This window comes from Pogona vitticeps, chromosome 6, assembly GCF_051106095.1.
Source record: "Pogona vitticeps strain Pit_001003342236 chromosome 6, PviZW2.1, whole genome shotgun sequence".
Classification (NCBI taxonomy): domain Eukaryota; kingdom Metazoa; phylum Chordata; class Lepidosauria; order Squamata; family Agamidae; genus Pogona; species Pogona vitticeps.
In genome coordinates, this window is record NC_135788.1 from 69,528,875 (window position 1) to 69,541,101 (window position 12,227).

At 39.3% G+C, this 12,227-nt stretch overlaps 1 protein-coding gene across 2 annotated transcripts in view; it reads right to left on the reverse strand.

Annotated features, from left to right (window-relative positions):
* Positions 1–12,227, reverse strand: part of ITGA9 (integrin subunit alpha 9) — a 389,935-nt gene that overhangs the window by 177,714 nt on the left and 199,994 nt on the right. For both annotated transcript variants that reach the window (XM_078377516.1, XM_073003815.2), the window contains exon 18: positions 153–303. In XM_078377516.1, coding sequence (XP_078233642.1) covers positions 153–303 — 151 coding nt within the window. The remainder of the gene's footprint in view (positions 1–152; positions 304–12,227) is intronic.

Sequence of the window (12,227 nt, forward strand, 5' to 3'; positions counted from 1 at the left end):
GATCAAAGACTAGCTTCAATCAAAATAAATACAGGAGTCAAGCTCCTTTAATCAGGCCCTCAGGCACATGAGGTTAAAATTCTGCTACTCCCAGTGACTACATCCTTCAAAAACATGGCTTTGTCTGTCCTCAGATGGCTGGCTGTTCCTACCTTCTGCCACATTTTGATGAAGAAGAGCTCCCTGGAGAAGTTGAAAGCTATGTTGGTATCATAAGCATCGTCCCCAACGTTGGAGATGGAGATGTTCAGAGAAATGTTCTTCACAGCTCCCAATGCCAGATAGGGAGCCCTGTCATCGACACTGCCAACAGAAATGACAAGAAGTTAACACTTGGTCACTCCCTCTCCTCTTCTCTGACATCACAGCAGAGGAATTCAAATGCTCATTTATGAAATATGAACCATAATAACATTCCTGCTTTAAGACAACAAATGGAAATTAAATAATTTAGCTCTTCCCCTTGTCTGCCATTGTAAAGCCAGGGCAAAATATTACTTAAAACAATTTTGTAAATCAGTGCTCATTTTTCATCTACATCCATCCAGTCAAAGCTGTCCAAACTGGTGGCCATCACCACGTGGCAGCAAATTCCACAGCTAATCTTTACATTCCATGAAGAAGCATCTGCTTTCACCTGTCATGAAACTCCCACTATTTTATTCTTTTTTCCCACAGCCACCATCCTCCCCAATTCAAACAGAGGACTGGATCAATCATACAGACATAATAAATATTTCTGAATATCATTGCATCTGTAAAGGGAAACAGGGAAAACGGATATATAAAATATCTCTTGTAGATTATGAAAGTCTTTATATGAGCAGTATTGATTCAGATCTACTATTAAAATCCAAAAAGAGATAGCTGACCATTTGAACAGGTAAAATGATGTATACAGTAACTAGCCTAATGTTAAGTCAAGAACCTCAGCTCTGAGCAGACAGAAAAGTTCAAATTCATTTTATTCCAGCTCATTTTCACTTTTATTCCAGACTGATTTCCATTTATATTCATATCTTTTAAAATTATAATGCAGGTGCTGTAAAGTAGGTTACTACAATGTATGTCTTGTTAACTGGAATCAAAAATAAGCAAGTTTTTTAAAAAATTAAAAAGCCAGGGAAGGGGGCTATGTCAACTCATGAGCACTGTCCCCACAAGACAATACGACCCCAGCTGAGCCCTGGCTGAGAAGAAAGGCAGGAAAAAGAGGGGGACGATCTGCTTTCAGTCTCCCCAACCTTCATCCTAATAATTTCTCCTTGTGCCATTCAGTTACTACTGCCTTACTATAGTGAATAAACCAGGTAAACTTACAGACAAGTAAACTGAGTAAGCACAAATCAGACTGCTCCAAATTCCCCCTCTGGAAGGCCCTGAGAGCTCCACAATTTGCTCCTGGTTTACAGGGGAAAATCTCTCCCCCTGTGCAAAGAGCTTCTGCCTCTCTTGCTGCAGGGCTAAGCAGCTGAAACTCGGCTAATTTAGGCATACGTAATTCTGTAAGGAATCAGGCTCTAAGCCTTACAAAACAGCCCCCTGGAGATGCTAACTGGCCAGCAGTGCCAGATTTTCTACAGAAGCTAAGTAAACTATAGTTTAAGGCCTCAGATTATGAGGGACGTCTGGATGCAAAAAGATTGAAAGGAAGAAAAGAAAAATGAAAAAAAGCAAACATACCTTTATGTCAATTATTTATTTTATTTATTTAAATTTATACCTTGCCCATTTAGTGAGCATGCCGCTAAAGTTTTATATAATGCTACAAGTCATCTAAAACTTGACATAATTTAGAGCTGCAGTTCAGTTTAAAGCCTCTTAATCTAGCCAGGTTTACTAGTCTTCTCTGGCAATCATACAGGCATCTTTGCTGAAGGCTATATAAAGATGAGGTTTAACTGCTTTTCTGCTCTGACTGAGGACCTAAATATACTGTGTGAAGCTTCTCTCAAATACATAATTACATGTGTGGAGAAAGCTCCTTGGAAAGGAAGAAAAAGGGTTAAGCATCCCTGCCTTTTCATTCCATAACACTCCCAGAAGGTACTGATAGGGTGAGATTTTATTTATTTATTTAAAATGTTAAAGGGATGTGGTGGTGCTGCGGGTTAAACTGCAGAAGCCTCTGTGCTGCATGGTTGGAAGACCAGCAGTCATAAAATCGAATCCATGTGACAGAGTGAGCTCCTGTCGCATGTACCAGCTCCTGCCAACCTAGCAGTTTGAAAGCACGTAAAAATGTGCGTAGATAAATAGGTACCAGCTCGGTGGGAAGGCAACATGTCTAGTCATGCTGGCCACGTGACCATGGAAACTGTCTATGGACAAACATTGGCTCTGTGGCTTGGAAATGGGGGTAAGCACCGCCCATGAGTGGACTAAATGTCAAGAAGAACCTACCTATTTAAAATGTTTGCACACTGCCCCACATCAAACATTTGTTTCAGCTGTTTGCAACAGCAGAACAAATAAAAATGAAGCTGTATGCCACTCAATTTTCAACACTCTTTTTGCATGAAAAAATGGGGAGTAGGGAGACTTAGAGCATGATCACATAAGACAATTTTTTTTACTTATACCCTAGTTAGACTGCATAAATTTGTGGTCACACAACACACTGCCATTACTGATTCATTTACCAGGCAAGTGGTGTAACTGCAGTTCATTTCCTCCTCATCAAGAGGCTTGTGTTATTTTGTTCTGATGGCATTTTGATCCAGTATGATAAGTGTGCATGACCCTATCGACTATTTTCCAAAGACAAGTCACTGAGGGAGGCAGCGGCCATTAATTCCAGCACAACAGAGGAAATTTTACTGAAGAAGAATCCCTAAATGAAGGGCTGCACTGCACCAGAGAACAAGAGAGAAAATAAATTGTTACTACAGGTATGCTGTAACTGGCCATAATGATTCAAACAGGAGAAAATGAATCAATAATGTTAAAACACATTGGGATGTTTGCCCAGGTATATATACCACATGACCACAATTCAGTACAACATGAAGGTATGAAAATTATCATTGAAATAGGGGAACTTTTGTCTCGTGTGACTGTGGCCTTAACTGAATATTCTTCACACAAATCTAGGTGAGTGATATTCTCCAACTCATAGGGTGGAAGTGAAGGAGAAATGTTCTAAGAAATTCACCTCGGTGCTACATGAGACTTCGATTCTGCATCAGGTTACATGTTGTAAACAAAGGAAGCGATAGGCCAAGAAAGAATGAATGAAAGCTGAGGAGGATACAACTATTACTTTTTTCAGTATAACTGAAATATCTGATACAGTACTGAAACCTGATACATTTCCCATTCTTCACACTACTTACAAATGAGGAAACTGAGGCATGTGCTGGAACATATCCTTTTCTGATATGTTTCAGCACAGGCTTACCATATCTTGAAGAGACCTACTTAATATGTTTTTAAAACTCCTTGTTTGCTCAACAAATGCTGACTGAAAAGTGCAACCTTTTAAGCTTTCTAATAATGTGATAACATTTAAATTATTTACTTGGGAGTACTGCTACTATTTTTCACTAAGGCAACTACAAAAAAATTATTTAGACTGTCGTTTGCAGCTGCTGACTAACTTCCAGAGTGAAATATTATCAAAATTAGAGAAATGCTTAAGAAGTTAAAGAATAGCAACTGTTTCATCATTAAAGGGGAAAAAAGTTGATTCTTCAGAAAGGACACAAAATAAAGGCTGACTTGATGGAACCAACAACGAATTCATGGCTTTGGGATACCCTACTGAAGGCCAGATTGATTTAAGGCTGACAAAGGATTTCAAATCCCCATCACAACACCAACAGGAGACCAAACTCCGGCTTTCCTTTCAAGAGAGCAGTTTCCTGAGTCATTAAATTTCAAGACATCTGGAATGAATCAGGTACACTTTCAGTAAAAAATGGATTAAGGACGAAAGAAAAGAAAAAGAATCTATTCACAAGGGAGTTCCCAAGCCTTGTTTGCTGCTCTGGGGCACAACTGATGTCACTGGGTATGGATTGCCTGCAGTGATGTATGAACTGCACTGCTGATGGGGTAGCACCCTTCTTTAGCATCTGCAGTTCATTACAAAAGTTGGTTGCCATCATGAAAATGTGTTGGTTAAACTACATTGTTCAAGAAACAATCTGAGCTACGCTTCACTGGGTCACATAAACCTTGCTCAAGGAAGCAAGTGAATAAACAAAAGAGTCAGGGCTGGAGGGTGGGGGATGCCACATCACATTATGTTTCACTGAGCTATCAGTTAAATTTTTCTCTCTCTTTTTGCCAGTATTTTTTTTTGCTACGCATGGCTAAGGCCTGATTTGTGTGACCAGCTTGTTCATAATGAAACCTCTTCTTTTAAAAAGTCTGGATGGCCCAGATCACATGTGCGTGTTGTCTCTGTTATCTCTGGCTAAAGTAGATTTCTAGAATACATTCTTAAGATTGTGAGAGTCAAAGCATTCCAATGGAGCTTATATTATATTGCAACATAAGCCCTACAAAATCACTCCAACCACTATAAAAGCTTTGCTTACAAAACTTTGTTATATAATGAAACAGGCATGCCTTATCATCCACAAATACTTTGGGTCATCCAGGCCAAGCCTTTATGAATATAGAACATAGTAAATCAATATAAGGCTAACTCAAAATCATGTTCTCAACAACAGCAAAGAACTAAAACACTTCATGTACTCTCCTGCATAGCCATGTCAATGCTCCAAATCTGCCAAAGATTACAGTCAAATTACACATTGTGCTGAATATATGCCATGTTTTCTGTTTATTTGATGGTGAGCAGAGGAGCTCCAGACTGGATCAGGACTACAATACACAGGAAGCTATAGTTTAGTTTTCTCTTCCCAGCCACGATCCAACTGATCCTTTAAAATGTACCATGTCCCCTCCTCATCAGGCAGCCTAGTGTTCAACCTATGCACAAACACACCAGGGCTGCATTCCTTGCTACACAACTAACGCCCAGAGTCCTCTGCAGAAGTCTAGAATCATATAAACATCCCAAACCTCAGCAAAGAGGAGGAAAAAAATCAGTCTGTATTAAGGTGGCAGATGCTGGAGACACAAAACAACACTCCTTTGGCTGCTACTTCTGAGTCCCTGGCCATTCCCTTCTCTTGTTAGAAAAAACTCTGTGTGCATCTGGTGCAAGACAAGTTTGCTATTAATCTATCGGGTATGATGGAGGACTCAGGCTCATAGCTAACACTGAGGGAAGCCTGCCAGTCCAGTCAGTCTCTGTACATGGAATAGAAAAGGGCACTATTTCATCCTCAGAAAGCCCAAAATCGTGGGCCTGGCCTAGAGTTTATTTTATTATGATTTTATCCACTGTTGTAATTTTAGACAGTTGTATACATTACTTTATTATGTTATTATTTCAGAGTGCTAATTACATCGGAAATAGGTCCAGTTTATAAAAAAACACAATACATTGGTTTGTTTTTTAAGTTGCCCATGTATTTTAAAGTTATTTATAATCTTCATGCCATGTTGCATTTACTAGAGGTCAGTACTATTTGTTTTTATTACCAGTCATGGAAGGAAGATTTAAGAAAATACCTTTGTTTGAGAGACTGTGTAGTTGCTGTGTTTGGCATGAACATGAAGGTATGCTTCATCTATTATTAAATTACCCACTTTATTTATAATTTATTTAAATATTATTTGGATGATTTATCTACAAAGTATTCAAATATGAAGGATATGATGGGAAGGGATTCTACTGCATTCCTATTTCCTTCCTTTTTTTCAGCTTGAAAGGAGGGAAGCAGTAGCACTTTACAAAATCTTTACAAAATACATACAGATATGCACACACCCCTTAGGGTTAAATAATGGGAATAGGAGAGAAGACCTATATATAGGTCTTTGCATGCATTTGTTTTCTGCACAGCAGGATTTCTTAATGGGGTCTTCTGTGGCTTTGGTTCACATGTTTAGAGTCATTCCTGTGGCCATTCATTAGAAAAACAAGTAAGATCTATCAATCTTACTTATTTTTAGGCAGCTGTTGCAATGAAGATAAACTCCCAATGTATATAAAATTGGTAAATGTTATGCATGACTCAACTAAGTCTGCAGAAAAGGAAAAAAAGAAGAGAAAAGAAAAGATCAAAGAACACTATCAAGGATACCATCAAATTAATTTTGTAGGGTTCTATTCTATTAAGTTAATGACATATATGCTAGTGTTCTTCATTCACTGCCTCCTCAAGAATAACCAGAGCTGAACAGTTAACACATGTTTTTATTGGTTGTTGTTGTTTCAATTTATATACTGCCGCATAGTATAAAAGCGCTCTGTGGGCAGTTTACAACATAATTATGCAAACAACACCTTGTCCCCCAGCAAACTGGGAACTCATTTTACCAACTTTGAAAGGATGGAAGGCTGAATCAACCTTGAGCCTGAATCCATCAGAATCAAACTCAGGTTGTGAGCAGAAACTCTACTGCAGTACTTCAGTTTAACCAATGTTCCACGGGGTTCTTAAATCACAAGTAAAGTTACCTGCAACACTTTACTTTTAGAGTAACAAGGGCATAATGATGTTTCTTTTACAAAATAATGAAATGTCTGAAAATGACATTGCTTATTCAGAAGTACTAATATGCACTTTTAACACTGAAGATACTTTTCAGTACAGTGGTGCCTCGCAAGACGAGTGCTCCATTTTACAATGAAATCGCATAACGAAGATTTTGCAATTGCAAAAGTGATCGCAAAACTATGTTTTCTATGGGGATTTTTTCACTTTGCGATGATCGGTTCCCTGCTTCAGGAACCGATTCTAGCAAAACGACGATTTTCCTACAGCTGATTGGCAGTTTGAAAATGGCCACCGGGTTAAAAAAAAAAAAGGCCACCCGCTGTTTTCTGGGATGGATTCCTCATTGCACAGGCAGTGAGAACGGCCACGCTATGGAGGATCTTCGCTGGACCGTGAGTTTCAAGCTCATAGGAATGTATTAATCGGGTTTTAATGCGTTTCTATGGACTTTTTAATTTCGCTTTACGATGTTTTCGTTCTACAGCGATTTCGCTGGAACAAATTAACATCGTAATGCGTGGCACCACTGTATTTGGTAAGCTTTGGGGCATTTAAGTATTTTAAAGGGTATGTTGGTAAGAATATGTTAAAAGTAACAAAAATAATCCCATTAGTAAAAAGTAAACCTTCTAAATGGCCAGAATCCTATTGGTGTTCACATAGGGTTTGCACAACTTGCCATGGGTAATTGGTAAAGTGGCAGGGTGCATCTCAGTTGCACACCTGGTCACATACCCAGTTGCACACCAAGATGCACTTCCCTGTCTCAATCAGCCACAAGTAGCCACAGTGGCTCACACAAACCTTACAGTAATACTAATCAGACTGTTGTCAATAATTAAGGCTAATAATGTACCTTTTGAATGCAACATATATTAAATACTTTTAAGAAATAACATTTCAAAGGTTCTACAATCATGATTATAACTTGTTGTATACAGTGGTGCCTCACATAGCGAGGTTAATCGGTTCCGGATTAACCTTCGCTATAGCGAAACATCGCTGAACGGGACAGGGAAAGCCATTGGAACGCATTAAACATCGTTTAATGCGTTCCAAAAGGCTCCTTTACTCACCGTTCAGCGAGGTTTCCTATGGCCGGCAGCCATTTTCGCGCCCTTGTTAAACGAGGGGAGGGCGCGAAAACGCTGCGCGCAGCCATTTTGGGGCTTCCGGCAGCCATTTTGTCCGCCCAACAGCTGATCGTCGGAGCTTCGTTTTGCGAAGATCGGTAAGCGAAACGCTTACCGATCTTTGCAAAGCAAATTTCTCCCTATCTAAAGCTCATTGAGCGATCGCATTAGCGATCCAAAAAAACGGATCGCTATGCGATTTCGTCGTTATACGGTGCGCTCGTTAAGCGAGGCACCACTGTACTTTCTATATGAATGCATATTGTGCTCACACATATTTTTGACACAAAGATAATACAGATGCAAACAATCATCCTTGTTGTATATCAAAACAGGAAATGCAATACATACAGTACTATGTTGTGATTCTGTAGATACGCAGAATGATAGCTTTACATGCACTTCAGGTTTTATTATTAGTATTATTATTCTCAGGATTCAAATTCAAATTGTCTAAACCTAAAGATTATAGGGGAAACCCAGTGTGATGTAGCATGTCAAACTAGGGCTCATGAGACCTGGGTTTAAATCCAAAATGCACATATGAAAAAAGGAAGTAAGTTTTGTTTGTTCTTACAAAAAAATTCACCATGTAGCTCAATCAAATGTAGATTACAACCTCATAAAATTTACTGTTGGCTGCAATAAAGAATTTGTTGCACAGAAACAAGCCATTTATGTTAAAAATAAAATATATCCATGCCAGAGAACTGTATAAACATAGAAAAAAGGTTCTCAACCAGCAGTCATTCTGTTTCAGTTCACCATATAACCCTTCAGAATTCTAACTTCAGATTTCATAGAAGACAATTGCATGACAAGTTAGTGAACTAAGGTTAAGCTAAAGCTTAAAACCAAATCTGTTGGGTCAGATTTGTATTTCAAAAAGCCAAACACAACTGTGCATTTATGGTGCTCTGGCTTTCATCACAAATTTTCAGCCACTACAAAATTGGCTGAGCCTGGATTTACTATTTTAGGAGTTTAATCTTTCTTTTTGGCAGGCTGTCTGTTGTGGGGACAATATGCTAGTTATGTACATGTGAGGCCTTGAAGCATCTTCCTCGTGGTTCATTCATTTTATGGTCCCTAAACCATGCCACCAATATGAATTACTGCCATAAGTGATGAATAAAGCTGAGCATAATTTCTGAAAAGTTCTGTGCTGGAAAATAGATTACAAACTTGCAGGAATGGCTTTGCTTTTTACAATTACAATTTTTCTATTCTATCCCTCACTTTTTTGTTTTGGCAAGGCTTTTGTATGTAGAATGCTTTTGAAAAATATTGTAATAAATAATTTTTTTTCAGAGTTAATCTGTTAGCAGGTAAGAATGAGAACCTGTTAAACTTGGTAATGAGCTAAAGGGCTTATAAGAGGGGTCAGGGAACTTTTTTTACCTTTTACCCCACAAAAAAATTTATATACGCTGACATTACCCCCTTGATTTGAAAGGAAGGAAATCATACATTATTTGAATTCAAAATATTACTGAATCTACACAGGCTGCGTATCGAACTAGCAGGATATATCATCAATATCAATGGCTGACAGGCTATATAGCAAACTAGCAGAATGCACCAAATTTAATAAAGATGTGCACTATTTTGCTGGAACACATTGCACTCCAGCCATGGGGTGGTATAGGATGTAGTAAGGTGTCCAACGTGCCTAGCAAGGTACATTATTTTGCTAGCTCGCAGAGGATTTAATCATCATCAGTGGCTGCCAGAGTGGTGCTAGCAATGACATGGTTGCTAGAGACAGCCAATGCAGAGTTGGGGGGGGGGGCTTTTCCTACCACTTTAATCATTCTGTGTGTGGTGTGCAAAAAGGAGCAAACCAAGCTAAAGGTCATGTCACCCACCCTGGTGCCACAGCCCAATATCAAAGGACCAGTGCACTATTTATTTTATCATCATCAATGGAAAACTCGGCAGTGGCCAGAGGATTGAAAAAGATCAGTCTACATCCGAAGCCCAAAGAAGGGAAGTGCCAAAGAATGCTCCAACTACTGTACAATTGCACTCATTTCACACGCTAGCAACATTATGCTCAAAATCCTCCAAGGCAGACTTCAGCAGTATGTGGACCAGGAACTCCTAGAACTGCAAGATGGATTTCAAAGGGGCAAAGGAGCTAGAGACCAAATTGCTAACATGTGCTGTACTATGGAGAAAACCAGAGAGTTCCAGAAAAACATCTATTTCTCCTTCATTGACTACGCAAAAGCATGGCAGAAAGTGAGGAGGAATTAAAAAAGTTCTTAATGAGGGCAAAAGAGAAGAGTGCAAAAAAATGGTCTGAAGCTCAACATAAAAAAAAACCCTAAGATCATGGCCACTGGCCCCATCACTTCCTGGAAAATAGAAGGGGAAGATATGGAGGCAGTGACAGATTTTACTTTCTTAGGCTCAATGATCACTGCAGATGGTGACAGCAGCCACGAAATTCAAAGACGCCTGCTTCTTGGGAGGAAAGCGATGACAAACTTAGACAGCATCTTTAAAAGCCACCCTTGTTTTTTCCTGCATTAATTCAAGCCTTGTTTTGCTTGCCTGTTCCTTTTTTCATAGTTTTGAGTCAGTCTCTCTCACTCTCTCTCACTCTCACTCTCACTCTCACTTTCTCTCTCTCTCTCTCTCTCTCTCTCTCTCTCTCTCTCTCTCTCACACACACACACACACACACACACACACACACACACACACACACACACACACACACACAAACCCTTCCTCCCTCAATTATCAACAATTCATCGCTTTGGTTCAAAATGTCCATTTCCTCTCATTAATTTAAACAAACTTGATTAAGCCACCCTTTTTTTCCCACCTTAATTCAAGCCTTCTGTTTTGCTTGCCTGTTCCTTTTTTCATAGTTTTGAGTCAGTCTCTCTCGTTCTCTCTCATCCACACACACACATCCACCCTCCCTCCCTCCATTTTCTACATGAATTTAAATAAGCTTGGTGAAACCGTTGGTCTCTTGCACCTTCCTTCCCTCATTAACTGGAGCTTTTCCCTCCTCCTGCTTGCTTGCAATCATCTCTGGCGGAAGCAGTCATTCACAAGCCCGGGATTGAATGACTGCCCGGGGCTATTCTACAGCTGTAACCAATCAAGCAGACTTATCTCTGATCTCTGAAAGAAGTGATTTACAAGTGCCCTGCCACAACCAAGGAAGTAACAGGGATAGGTGGCTTACAATTTGAGGTTTGGCTGCAGGGGGGATGGGGGTAGCACTCTGCTCATTACCTCCAGGATTTTCACTTTTACCCCATTTTGGATAATTTATCCCTGTCCCCCAATCATTGGATTAAAAGAACAAATAAGAACTAATTTTGCAACACTGTCATGGCGCATGTATGAAGATGGTTTCTGTAGTTGTGAAGAAATGTAAAATCGATGCATATTGGTTCTGTGTAAGAATGATTTTGTATGATGGGAATGTTTTATTTATTTATTTATTTATTTATTTATTTATTTATTTATTTATTTATTTATTTATTTATTTATTTATATATATCCCACCTATCTGGTCATTGCGACCACTCTAGGCGGCATTCTAGGAACTTTCCCACTGGCTCAATTTCTTCATCAGCCAATGGGAAAGTTCCTTGTATCCACCCATGTCAGGAGACGATAAGGCGTGAAGACACAACATGTTGTCTAGATCCGGACCAAGACGAGAAGAAGGAAAACAACACCTGAATTTCTCCTGGGAACAGAAGGCAGGATGAGAATGGACTTTCCTAATCACCCATTGGTCAACACCTTGAGAGATGAAGAAGAACGATGGTGCCAATAAAGTAGAAAAATGGAGTTTGTGCCATGTGGACTGTTCCATAGTCTATTGACAGGCTTAGGAGCCATTTTGAATCTTTTGTCCTTTTATTAGGTTGAAAGGAATTGGAATGTAGAACCTCAAAGAGAAAGGGGGCGGCTATACCCTACGCCTACTCTTAAAGAAGCATTTTAGAATTTTTACCTATATTTTTGCTTAGTGAATGATGTCTAGATTTCACTGCAATATTCTATGTAAATTTAACTTATGCTTTGCTTATGCAACAAACTGAATATCTATAAAGACTATTTTTCAATAAAAATTATTCTTAAAATCCTTAAAAATGGTCTTTTGAACAGCAAGTCTGCTGAGCCTGCTTCCAGAGAGATTGTGAGGCCACAGAATGCTACAGAATCCTATCTGCTTGAGCTTTGATAGATCTTGCGACTACAAAGCTCATGTGTGCATTCTTGCTGAACTTAATTAAGTACAAGCAAGTATCTTTTTAGGATAGACTTGTGAGAAGGGGTCTGTAATACTTCCTGGCTGAGGTCATCCAGACTCTACCCAACTGTAAAGGGGATTCAGACTCTTAATTGCTCTCTATCTACTGACCAAGCACTCCCCAATAGGAAGCTGGGTCGTGACACCACTCTTCTTGTTGTTGTCCTTTCTTTGCCCATCATCAGCTAGAGTCCAGACTAACTTTTCCCTTGGGGCATCAGC